The 11,453-nt window shown below is 50.7% G+C and overlaps 2 protein-coding genes across 2 annotated transcripts; both read left to right on the top strand.

Annotated features, from left to right (window-relative positions):
* The first annotated feature begins 1,576 nt into the window (after positions 1 to 1,576).
* LOC101122633 (myeloid-associated differentiation marker-like) lies at positions 1,577 to 5,525 on the top strand. The gene has a single exon (XM_012098452.5). The coding sequence runs from the start codon at positions 1,830 to 1,832 to the stop codon at positions 2,694 to 2,696; it is 867 nt and encodes a 288-aa protein (XP_011953842.3). The 5' UTR covers positions 1,577 to 1,829; the 3' UTR covers positions 2,697 to 5,525.
* Positions 1,577 to 10,829, top strand: LOC114109097 (myeloid-associated differentiation marker-like). The gene has a single exon (XM_027957496.3). It carries the CDS (start codon positions 7,924 to 7,926, stop codon positions 8,860 to 8,862), a length of 939 nt encoding a protein of 312 aa, XP_027813297.1. The 5' UTR covers positions 1,577 to 7,923; the 3' UTR covers positions 8,863 to 10,829.
* Positions 10,830 to 11,453: the final 624 nt, after the last annotated feature.

Genomic DNA, 11,453 nt, shown 5'->3' with positions numbered 1-11,453 from the left:
ATGTTGAGGCTTTCATGGGGCTTCTTCAGTTCCACTCCAGGCCCCTCCTCCATGGGAAGGTTGGCTCCATGCCTGCATCCCTTCTGGGTCAGAGGACACCTACTGGGTGTCTCAGGGCCCCTGGGACCCTGGGACCCCCCTAGTCATCTCCACTCTGCCCCCTGCCCACCCCAGTCCCGGGAGCATCCTCAGGGCTGTCTCCTCCCAGGGGTCCTGCAGGGGCCTCCTCTTTCAGCTTTTGCTTTTAAAAAGGGGCTGATCATCCATCCATCCCCACCCACTCCCCGGGATGCCCTGAAAGGCTCCATTCAGCATCAGACACAGCATCCTTGTTCATTTCCAATCCCTTGGTTCCCAGCTTGGAAGCTGCGAACCAGTCTCCCAGGCCAGGAAAATCCTGCTCAGGTAGGACTACTCCTAGATCTTTCCAGACTTCCACCTGGATGGCAGCTTTGGAGCTTAAGAGCCGGACATGTTAATTTATTCTATGGTTCCTCCATGATCCTCTACCTTGGAGTCGTGCTGGATTGGGGTCTCTCTCCCCAGTGTGCAAGAATCACATGTTAAGGTAAAACTCGGAGGAGGGGATTCAGAATAGTCCCTACTTCCCATGTCATCTCGTCCCTGTGGCCTTGCTCTCACCCCATGGCTCCTCCCTGTTCACCCCTGAAGCTGCCCTCCTCCGGGTGGGGTTGTGTCCCTTCAGACGGCAGCTCCTTCTAGTGATGGCTGCAGGGAGGCAAGGCCAGGACCCGTATGTCTTCAGGTTGCTGTGGAAGGAGGCCGTGGCCTTGAAAGTGTATCCTGGGTCCCAGAGCCTTGAGCTTTGGTCCTGAGCTCCCACCCATGGGCCCTTTTGACATGTCAGCTATAGAGCAAAGCCTTCAAACCCGCAGCTTTGGCACTGTTATTTGGGTTCCCATTTCCTAGTCATGCACCCTTAGTAGGCGAGTGTGCTCAGTCGTGTCCGACTACTGGCAGCCCCATGGACTATATCTTACCAGGCCTTTGTCCATGGGATTTTCCAGGCAAGAATACTGGAGTGGGCTGCCATTTCTTTCTCCAGTGCCACCTTAGGAAAGGACTTAATTCCCCCAACTTTAGTTTTCTTGTCTGTAAAAGGGGGTTAGTAGTAAAATCCACAGTCCCTTTTCTGAAACCCTGTGGGTCAGATATGCTCCAGGACTCCGAATTTTTCAGCTTCATTTATGTAACATGGTGCTTCTATCCTACATGACATAATACCCCACTGGGGTCTGAAATACCTTGTAATCAAACACATTCGTGTTTCTGCAACTGAATTTTGAACATTCACACTACATGAAATGAAGACCATAAATGGTCTGTGTCTGTTCATTTTAAATTTTGTTACCAAACAATTTTTTTAAAAAAATTCTTGTCCAATTTTCAGAACTTTGAAAGGTTGGGGTTGTAGATAAGGGTCAGGCTACCCTATGTCTCCGTAGATAATGGCATACAGCAGAAAGAGGTGAAGAAATAAATGTTCATGGTCTGATGCCAGACCCAACCCAGCTGTGAGCTTTGGGATAAGACAAGTCTTGTGACAAGGTCAAGGGGGATGGGTGAAGGAGAACCATTCGGGAGTGATGTGCTTCTGCCCGAGTGTCTGAGCCATTGAGTCCAACTCCACAGATCCTGAGCCTCAGCCATCACAGGGCCCTGAGCCTTTTCCTGGCATCTGACTTAATTCACCTCCAGGGCTGGACTTTTCTCGGGTGAATCCTCAGCGAAGACCTCTGCCATACCGGTGACCAGGACCAGAACGACTACCACATGATCGTCCTCAGGCCCTGGGCTCCCCAACCATTATGGGCTGCTGCCTGCGACAGCTGCAGCTGTTCTCCACCTGCATGGCCTTCTCGCTGGGGGCCAGCGTGGGCACCTGGAAGGGGGCCATAGGTAACTGGTCCATGTTCATCTGGTGCTTCTGCTTCGTCCTGACCCTCCTCATCCTCATAGTTGAGTTATGCGGGCTGGAGGGCCACTTCCCCTTCTCCTGGGACAACTTTCTCACCACCTGCAACTGCTACTCCGCCCTCCTCTGCCTCTCAGCCTCCATCATCTACCCCGTCATCTACATTCAGTTCTTGTTCAACAGCCACAACTGGGACCGCACCATCATCTCCACTGCATTTTCCTGCATCGCCTTTGTGGCTTATGCCATGGACGTGACCTGGACTAGGGCCCAGCCCAACATGATCACAGGCTATATGGCCACCGTGCCAGGCCTGCTTAAGGGGCTGGAGACCATCGTGGCCTGTGTCATCTTTGTCTTCCTCAGCAACACCTCCCTGTACTCGCACCAGCCGGCCCTGAAGTGGTGCGTGGCTGTGTATTCCATCTGCTTCGTCTTGTCATCCGTGGCCATCCTGGTGAACCTGGGCAAATGCGACAACAGGCTGCCCATCCCCTTCTCCATTTTCCAGGTTGTGTTGACCCTGCTCTCCGTCCTCCTCTATACCACTGCTCTGCTCCTCTGGCCGCTCTACCAGTTCAACGAGGAGTTGGGCAGGCCGCTCCAGTGGTCCAGTGACGTGAACTGCAGCAGTGGAGTCCCCACCTCTGTGTGCATCTGGGACCAACAACTGGCTGTGGTTAGTTTGACAGCCATCAACCTGCTGATTTATGTGACTGACCTGGTGTTCTCTGCCCGCCTGAATTTTAACAGAGGCTGAGGCTTTGCCCAAGGGATCCCAATTCCTCCCTTGTCTCACCTGAAGTTCATTACCAAGCTCTAGTGTCCTCTTTCTGGCTCTCCTCTCTCCCTTCTCACGTCCTTCTGCATTCGTCTCACTCCCTTTCCCATTTCTTTTCACCTTCTGCTCTATCTCCTTCCTGTTTTCTTTGGTTGCCCACATTCTGTTTTGCCTTTTACTCTTGCTTCTCTCATCTTTTCTACATTTTCTGCTTTTTGCCCCTTTTCTGGTCATCCTTGGTTTTCCTGTCTCCTGTGTCCAGACCACCTCTCCCCATTTTCCTTCTTCTGATCCATCAGGACCTGAGACTCCTTCCTTCTCTGCCCACCGCCCCCTCCCACCTCCTAAGGTGCTGACTCCACAGCACACAGCCCTCTGTGCAGCTGTCCACACCCTGGGCCTCCGGAGGGGCCTTGTTGCCAAAGCAAGTCTGTCCCTCTTGTATATGTGTGATGGGTTTGGGGATGAGGATGGGTAGCTAGGCATTGGGTCCTCTTTCTTTGTGTACAGTGTGTCTCCCATTTAAGTTAAACAAAATCTCTGGAAGTCAGTAATTTCCAGCGGGAGAAGTCTTGAAGCAGAGACCCTGGTCCCTAGGCCCCAGCTGGTGGTTGGCCCCATCTGACGCTGGCTCCAGAATTTTTCCAAGCTCACTGAAAACCCACTGCCTGCAGAGGCCATCTTAAAGGAAGCAAAGGCTGAATGCCTCCCCATCTCAACTACTCTCTGGGGAATCGAAGCAGGAGCTGGTGAAGAACCACAGAGTCTTGAAGACAGCTGTCTGCAGTGTTGGTGAGGGACAATGATGTGGCCTTCCTGCCTCAGTGATCAAAACAGCAGGTCCTGTCTCTGCAGGGAGAAGAGCATGGCCACTGCAGCCTTAAAGCTGATGTTAGCCTGCCTGGGAATTTTTGTTTTCTTTTTCTGATCAGGAGGACAAAATTGACTGAATGGACCTGTTCTTAAAGGTGAAATTTCTTTTCTATTTTTCTGGGGAAGGTGGGTTGACTGAGTGGGGATTTCAGCTGCTGTAGTCAAGTGAATTGCAGTACTTGAGTGTGTGTGCATACACAGGTCAGTGGCTTTTTGCCACTGCATTCTGCTTTTCTGAGGCTTAGGCATAAAGTGACCTATATAAATGTAGAAAAAAATATGTATGGTTTCTTTTAATTACCTGGAGTTTCCAATCCCCATCAGCCCCTGCTGTCAACCACAGAGAGAAATCTTGTCCTTTCTTCCACATCCACAATGTTCTTTCTTAAAAACCTCAAAGATAAACAAAATGAAACCAACAAAATCCACAGGTCCTAACTGCCCAAATTTGACTAGAAATCAGAAAGAGCCTAGGTCTTAAAGGGGCCCGGCTAGCCCTTGGATGCCTCTCTTTAAAGGTGTGTGCTTTGTGCATACTGACTGTGTGTGGTTGTGTGTGTGTGTGTGTGTGTGTGTGTGTGTGTGTGTGTGTGTGTATGTGAGTGGGCAGGCATACATTAAGACCAGCAGCCTTTTAAATAACTGGCGAAGTCATCTCAAGCCTTCTTCCTCTCTTGTTCTCAGCCACAAAGCCTCAGAGCCCAGCATTCTAGAGTCACCAGGGCCAGAGGAGCCAGGCAAGCAGAGCTGTCGGGGAGGGGAGGGGAAGGACCTGCTTCTCCTGCCACTCCTGTACTGGGATGAAGCATGAGAGCTTCACCCAGAGGCAGGTTGGATGGAGGGGAAGGGCTCCCAGGAGGTGGTCCTTGTGGCAGGAAAATCTTAAGAAACAATAAAATAAAATTCATATTTTAAGACAAGAAAAATTTATTTGGCCAAATGCACCTAAAGCTGAGTCAGAAAGTTAAACAGATTTCTTTTTTGCAGGACTTCTTAGGACCAAAAGAGATCTATAGCAGTAAGTGATTCCCAGACTTATGTGTTCAGGGAACTGTTTTTTTCCATGGAACATCATGGACTAGCATTCCGTGAGATACTCTTTGGGAACCATCAGTCACATCCCCCTTCCCCTAGACTGCTTCAACAGCTGGAGAGGGTGTGGACAAAAAGGAACCCTCTTTCACTGTTGGTGGGAATGCAGACTAGTACAGCCACTATGGAGAACAGTGTGGAGATTCCCTAAAAAACTAGAAATAGAACTGCCATACGACCCAGCAATCCCACTTCTGGGCATACGCACCAAGGAAACCAGAATTGAAAGAGACACGTGTACCCCAATGTTCATCACAGCACTGTTTATAATAGCCAGGACATGGAAGCAACCTAGATGTCCATCGGCAGATGAATGGATAAGAAAGCTGTGGTACATAGACACAATGGAATATTACTCAGCTATTAAAAAGAATGCATTTGAATCAGTTCTAATGAAGTGGATGAAACTGGAGCCTATTTTACAGAATGAAGTAAGGCAGAAAGAAAAACACCAATACAGTATACTAATGCATATATATGGAATATAGAAAGATGGTAATGATGACCATATATGCGAAACAGCAAAAGAGACACAGATGTAAATAAATGACTTTTGGACTTTGTGGAAGAAAGCGAGGGTGGGATGATTTGAGAGAATAGCATTGAAACATGTATATTATCATATGTGAAAGAGATCGCCAGTCCATGTTTGATGCATAAGACACGGTGCTCAGGGCTGGTGCACTGGGATGACCCTGAAGGATGAGATGGGGAGGAAGGTTGGTGGGGGGTTCAGGATGGGGAACACATGTACGAGTGAATATATGGCAAAAACCACTACAATATTGTAAAGTAATTGGCCTCCAATTAAAATTAATTAATTAATTAAAAAAATAACAACCAGCTTGACCCGAAAGACTCTAACAGTATCACCTCCCACAACGGGCCATCTTATTTTGCAGCAGCTTTTATTCCTTAGGGGGTGCAAAGTCCACTTGCCCTGCTCTCTGGACTTGCACAGAGAATTTTAATCTCTGCTCAACTGGAGAGTTCTCTGAAAAGTTCTCATGAGTCCTTGGCTCTCCTCTGCTCACCTGCTCTATACAGAATGTCTTTGCACTGATTCGGGTGCTCGTTCAGAGCAGGAGTTGGGTTTTGCTGTGGGATCTGCAGTGCCTGGCACACAGTGAACATGCAGTAAATAGTTGTTTAGAAGAGAGAGGCATAGAGCCTCCCTGGATGGCTCGCACAACCACACCAGTGCCTCCATCTCCAGAACTTCCACATTCCTGTCTGCTTCATTGTCAAGCCATGGCCTTTCCTAGGGTTTATTATTAGCCAAGGAGACAGGGCCCCTGATGGCAGGAAGCTGGCTGGGGCTCAGGGTGCTGGTCCTTCCGCCCTGGGGGCCTCTCAGCAAATAGTCCCTTGGAAACAGGGCAGCTGTCCCTGAGGAGGGGACGGGCTGGGAGGGGCCTCACTCCCCCACACTGGACCCTGGAGGAGCCCCTGTGTGAGCAGGACTGCAGCCCTGGCTGGCGGGACTGTCTTGGGCAGGTGACCTGGGCAATTCCATGGTCTCCAGGGTCCCTGCCACTCTGGCCACATGTCCCTGTCACAGCCCTGAAGCCCCTTCAGGGCCCTGTTCTCCTGTCTCGGTTTCAGTCCCGGCCCCTCCTCCATGGGAAGGTTGGCTCCATGCCTGCATCCCTTCTGGGTCAGAAGACCCCTACTGGGCTGCCTCAGGGCCCCTGGGATGCTGGGATCCCCTCTGTCATCTCCACTCTGCCCCCTGCTCGCAACCCAGTCCCAGGAGCATCCTCAGGGCTGGCCCCTCCCAGGGGTCCAGCAGGGGCCTCCTCTCTCAGCTCCTCCTTTTAAAAGGGGGCTGATCATCCGTCCATCCCCACCCTCTCCCTGGGATGCCCTGAAAGGCTCCCCATCAGCATCAGACAAATCATCCTTGTTCATGTCTAATCCCTTTTTCCTGGCTTGGAAGCTTCTAACCAGTCTCCCAGGCCAGGAAAATCCTCACTCATGTAGGACTACTTTCTAGATTTTTCTGGACTCTTACCTGGATGGCACCTTTGAAACTAAAAAGTCAAACATGACGCCAATTTATTCTGTGGTTCCTCATGATGCCACCTCAGAGTCATGCTGTGTGGGGGTTTCCTTTCCCCAATGGGGAAGAGTCACATGTTAAGGAAGAATTGGGGGGCAGGAATTTAGAACAGTTCCTGCTTCCCACATCATCTTGTCCCCACGGGCTTGCTCTCACCCCATGGCTCCTCCCTGTTCATCCCTGGAGTTGCCCTCCTCCAGGTGGGGCTGTGTCCCTCAGATGGCAGCTCCTTCTAGTGATGCTACAGGGAGGACAGGCCGGGACACGCGTGTCTTCAGGTTGCTGTGGAAGGAGGCCGAGGGCCGTGAAGGTGGGTCCTGGGTCCCAGAGCCCCAAGCTTTGGTCCTGGCCTCCTACCTGTGGACCCTGCTGACATGTGGGCTGTAGAGCAAAGTGCTCAAACCCACAGCTTTAGGTGTGTTTTCTGAGTTCCCTCTTCCTGGTCATGCATGATACCTTAGGTGAAGGCAGTTGATTCCTTGAGCCTAAGTTTTCTCGTCTATAAAATGGGGTTAGCAGTATAATCCACAGCCTCTCTTCTGAAACCCTTGGCTCGGATATGCTCCAGAATTCAGAATTTTTCAGTTTCAGACAAGTGACACGGTGCATCTATTCTATATGACATAACATCCCACTGGGGTCTGGAAGCACCTTGTAATCAAATACAGTAGTGTTTCTACAACTGCACTTTTGAGCACTCATAATACATAAAATAAATGAAGATCATAAATTATCCCAGATCTGTTCAGGTCAAATTTTGCTAAAAAATGAATTTTTAAAAATTCTTATTCAGTTTTCAGAGGATTGAAGGTTTGGGGTTGCAGATAAGGACCATCCTACCTTGTGTCTCCATAGATAATGGGACTCAGCACAAAGAGATGTAAAAAATGCCCATGGCTGAGGCTTGACCCAGCCCAGCTGTGAGGTTTGGGATAAGACAAGTCTCCTGACAAGGCCAAGGGCGATGGGTGGAGAGAACCATTTGGAGCGGCTGTTCTGTTACCCAAGTGTCTGAGTCTTCCAACTCCACAGATCCTGAGCCTCAGCCCTCATGGGGCCCTGAGCCTTTTCCAGGCGTCTGACACAGTCCACCTCCGGAACTGGATCTTTCTCTGGTGGGTCCTCAGGGAAGACCGCTGCTTTTCTGGTGACCGTGACCTGCCTGACCATCACAGCACCATGCCCACCTGGTCAACATCGCCAAGCGGTGACGCAGTGTTTAGTGTGTGCTGCTCCGTCCGCCTGCCGCAGCTCTTCTGCACCTGTGTGGCCTTCTCACTTGTGGCCGACATGGGCATTTGGAGAGGGGCCATAGGTAACTGGTCCATGCCCTTCTGGTGCGTCTGTTTTGCCATGACCTTCATCATCTCCATAGTCGAGTTATGCAGGCTCGATTCCGAATTTCCTTTCTTCTGGTACAACATCTCTGTCACCTACGCCTGCTATGCTGCCCTCATCTGCCTCTCAGCCTCCATCATCTACTCCATCACCTACATCCAGTTCCTGCCTTATGGTCCTTACCGGGACCGGGCAATTGCCGCCACTGCTTTCTCCTGCTTCGCGTCTGTGCAGTATGTCACAGAAGTGGCCAGGATGAGGGACTGGTATGATCTTGAGGAGATCTTCTTCTATGAGCATACCACGCGAGCCTTGCTGAAGGTGCTGGAGACCTTCGTGGCTGGTGTCATCTTCGCCTTCCTCAGCAGCACCTCCCTGTACCTGCACCAGCCGGCCCTGGAGTGGTGTGTGGCCGTGTACTCCATCTGCTTCCTCCTGGCAGCTGTGGTCCTCCTGCTGGACCTGGCTGAATGGGAATACATGCCGCCCAGGCCCTTCTCCATTTTCCAGCTAGTGCTCAGCCTGCTCTCTGTCCTCCTCTACATCAGTGCTCTGGTCCTCTGGCCGCTCTACCAGTTCAGCGAGGAGCTCGGCGGGCAGCCCCAGAGGCCCAGTGATGGGGACTGCAGGGACGAGCTCACCTACGACATGTGCGCCTGGGACCAGTGCCTGGCTGTGGCCGTCCTGACAGCCATCAACCTGCTGGTTTACGTGGCCGACCTGGGGTACTGGGCACGCCAGGTTTCTGTAGGGACTGAGGACCAGCCCAGGGACTCCTGATCTTCTGCTCACAGGAGTTATCCTCACCGAGCTCTGACGTCCTCTGATGCCCTCTTCCTGGCTCCCCTCTCCCTCCTCACATCCTCCCCATGCATCTCACTCTCTTTTCTGTTCCCTTCCCTCCTGCTGCTCTGTCTCCTTCCTGGTTTCTTTGGTTGTTCATTTTCTGTTTTGTCTCTTTCTCTTGCTTCTCTCATCTTTCCTTCATTTTCTACTTTTTGGCCCTTTTCTGATTGTCCTTAGTTTTCTCGTCTCCTGTGTCCTGACCACCTCCCCCCATCTTCCTTCTTCTGATCCATCAGGGACCTGAGACTTCTTCCTTCTCTGCCCACAGCCTCCTTCCACCTCCTAAGGTGCTGACTCCACAGCACACAGCCCTCTGTGCAGCTGTTCACACCCTGAGCCTCCGGAGGGGCCTCACTGCCAAAGCGTGTCTGTCCCCCTGGCAGTGCCTTACTGGTGTGGTTGGGGGAGTTTACGGGGTGTGGGTGGGTAGGAAGGGATTGGGCTTTTTTTCTCCCAGTGGAGCAACTGTATAGTGCACTTCCCCTTTAAGTTAAAAAAAAACTTCTGAAGGTCAATAATTTCCAGTGGGTGAGATTCTTGCATGAGATATTCTGGGTTCCTGGGCCCCACTTGGTGCTCAGTCCTCCAAGAGATTGGCTCCAGAATTTTTGCAGGCTCACTAAACATCCGTTGCTCAGAGGGCATCTTAGAGGAAGCCAGGGGTAAATGCCTTCCATCCCAACTACTCTCTGGGGGATTAAAAAAAAAAAAAGAGCTGATGAGGAACCCCAGGGTCTTGAAGACACCTGTCTGCAGTGTTTGTGAGGGGCAGCGATGTGGTCCCCCTGACTCAGTGATTAAAACAACAGGTCCTGCCTCTGCAGGGAGAAGAGCATGGACGCTGCCTACCTGTCTGGGTGTTTTGTTTTGTTTTTCCTTTTTTTCCCTTCTGTTCTGGGGGCCAAAAATTACTGAGTGACTCTGTTCTTCAAGAGAAAGTTTCAAATTTTCTTGGGCAGGTGGCTTGTAGGGGATGAGGGTTGCTGCTTCCATTGTCAAAGGAACTGTATTGTTGGGTGTGAGGGGACACGTACGTTTGTTTCTCTGTGTCAGTTGCTTTTTGATGTTAATTCCTGCTTCTCTGGGACAGGCATAATTTGAACTATATAAATGTGCACAATTAAAAACAATTTTTCTGGAGCTTCTTATTCCTATCAGCACTCCTATCAACCATAGAGAATGTTTTTTTCTCTTCTCCCACGTCCGTAATAACCTTTTCAACCTCAATATAAACATGGAAGAGAAGAAAGAAAAGAAAACAAAATCCTCATACTCTACTTGTTGCCTAGAGCTCAGAGGAGTCCCAGTCAATTCCCACCCTCACGCAAACGTAGGTCTCTGGAAGCCCAGCTGACTCCCCACACAGGCCTGGACTAGAGCCTGGGGGTGTGGCCCAGCCTGTGACACTAGATGTTGGGCCCCACCCCAGTGCCCAGTATCCTGTCCCCTAGCTCTTAAAGGGGCCGTGACAGCATCTGGATGCCTCGCTATAAAGGTGTGTGCTTGTGTGCATGCTCAGTGCACATGTGTGTACGTGTGTGTGCCCATGTGCTCCCTTGCATTGAGATCAGCAGGCCTTCACAGTAACTGGTGGCCGTGAAGGTCCCACAAGTCTCCTGTCCTCAATTACAAAGCCTCAGAGCCCAGCATCCTGGTGTCACCAGGATCAGAGGGGCCGGCAAGCAGAGCTGCGGGGGAGGGGCGGGGAAGGACCCCCCTCTGCTGCCACTCACTCCTGTCCTGGGATGAAGTGTCTGATCTTCACCCGTTGGTAGGGGGGTGTAGGGGGAGGGCTCCCAGAAGGTCATCCTATGGCAGGCAAATCTTAAGAGGGAATGAAATAAAATTCATATTTTAAGGCAAGAGAAGAAAAATTTGCAAATAAAATGTTTCTCTGTCCATTGGGGCCTCTTCCTTCCTTGCTAGTGTGCATTGTGCATTATCCGACCTCCTAAAGAGCAGAAACATCTGCTCCACCATAGAGATCAATTTTTCTAGCCGAAGCCATGGAACTTCTTAGGAGATAACACTGCTTACTTACTTACGACCTTATTGGGGTCACTAGATGTATTGCTTGTGTTCTGCCCATCTTACAAGATTCTTGTTTCTTGAGTCAATGATGAACAAAATAAGATAACTAGGCTACTTGAACCCGCCTGCAGTGCAGGAGACCTTGGTTCGATTTCTATGGCGGGAAGACCCCCTGGAGAAGGGAGAGGCTCCCGCTCCAGTGTTCTCGGGCTCCCCTGGAGGCTCAGTTGGTAGAGTCTGCCTGCAATGTGGGAGACGTCCATGAGGTCTCAAAGAGCAGGACACAACTTAGCTACTAAGCATACATAAGCACTGGCTACTTGAAATGAAATATATAGTTCTCCAAGATTCAAGATTGTAATAGTGTGATTCTAGATATGAGAAGAAGCAACAAGTGGAAACCATCTCCTGGAACTGAGAGACTTGTAAGACTTGTCCAAAGTCTTTGGTCCAGCCGTCTTTGAGCTACTGTTGCCAGGACAGGGTGAGTATTA

This window comes from Ovis aries, chromosome 18 (assembly GCF_016772045.2).
Source record: "Ovis aries strain OAR_USU_Benz2616 breed Rambouillet chromosome 18, ARS-UI_Ramb_v3.0, whole genome shotgun sequence".
Taxonomy (NCBI): Eukaryota; Metazoa; Chordata; class Mammalia; order Artiodactyla; family Bovidae; genus Ovis; species Ovis aries.
Note: the sequence above shows the minus strand (reverse complement) of the source record. Positions and strands in the feature narration are given on the sequence as shown.

What these genes read in the sequence shown, in the direction of transcription:
- LOC114109097 (XM_027957496.3), top strand. Translation starts at nt 7,924, where the DNA reads ATGCCCACCTGGTCAACATCGCCAAGCGGTGACGCAGTGTTTAGTGTG.
- LOC101122633 (XM_012098452.5), top strand. Translation starts at nt 1,830, where the DNA reads ATGGGCTGCTGCCTGCGACAGCTGCAGCTGTTCTCCACCTGCATGGCC.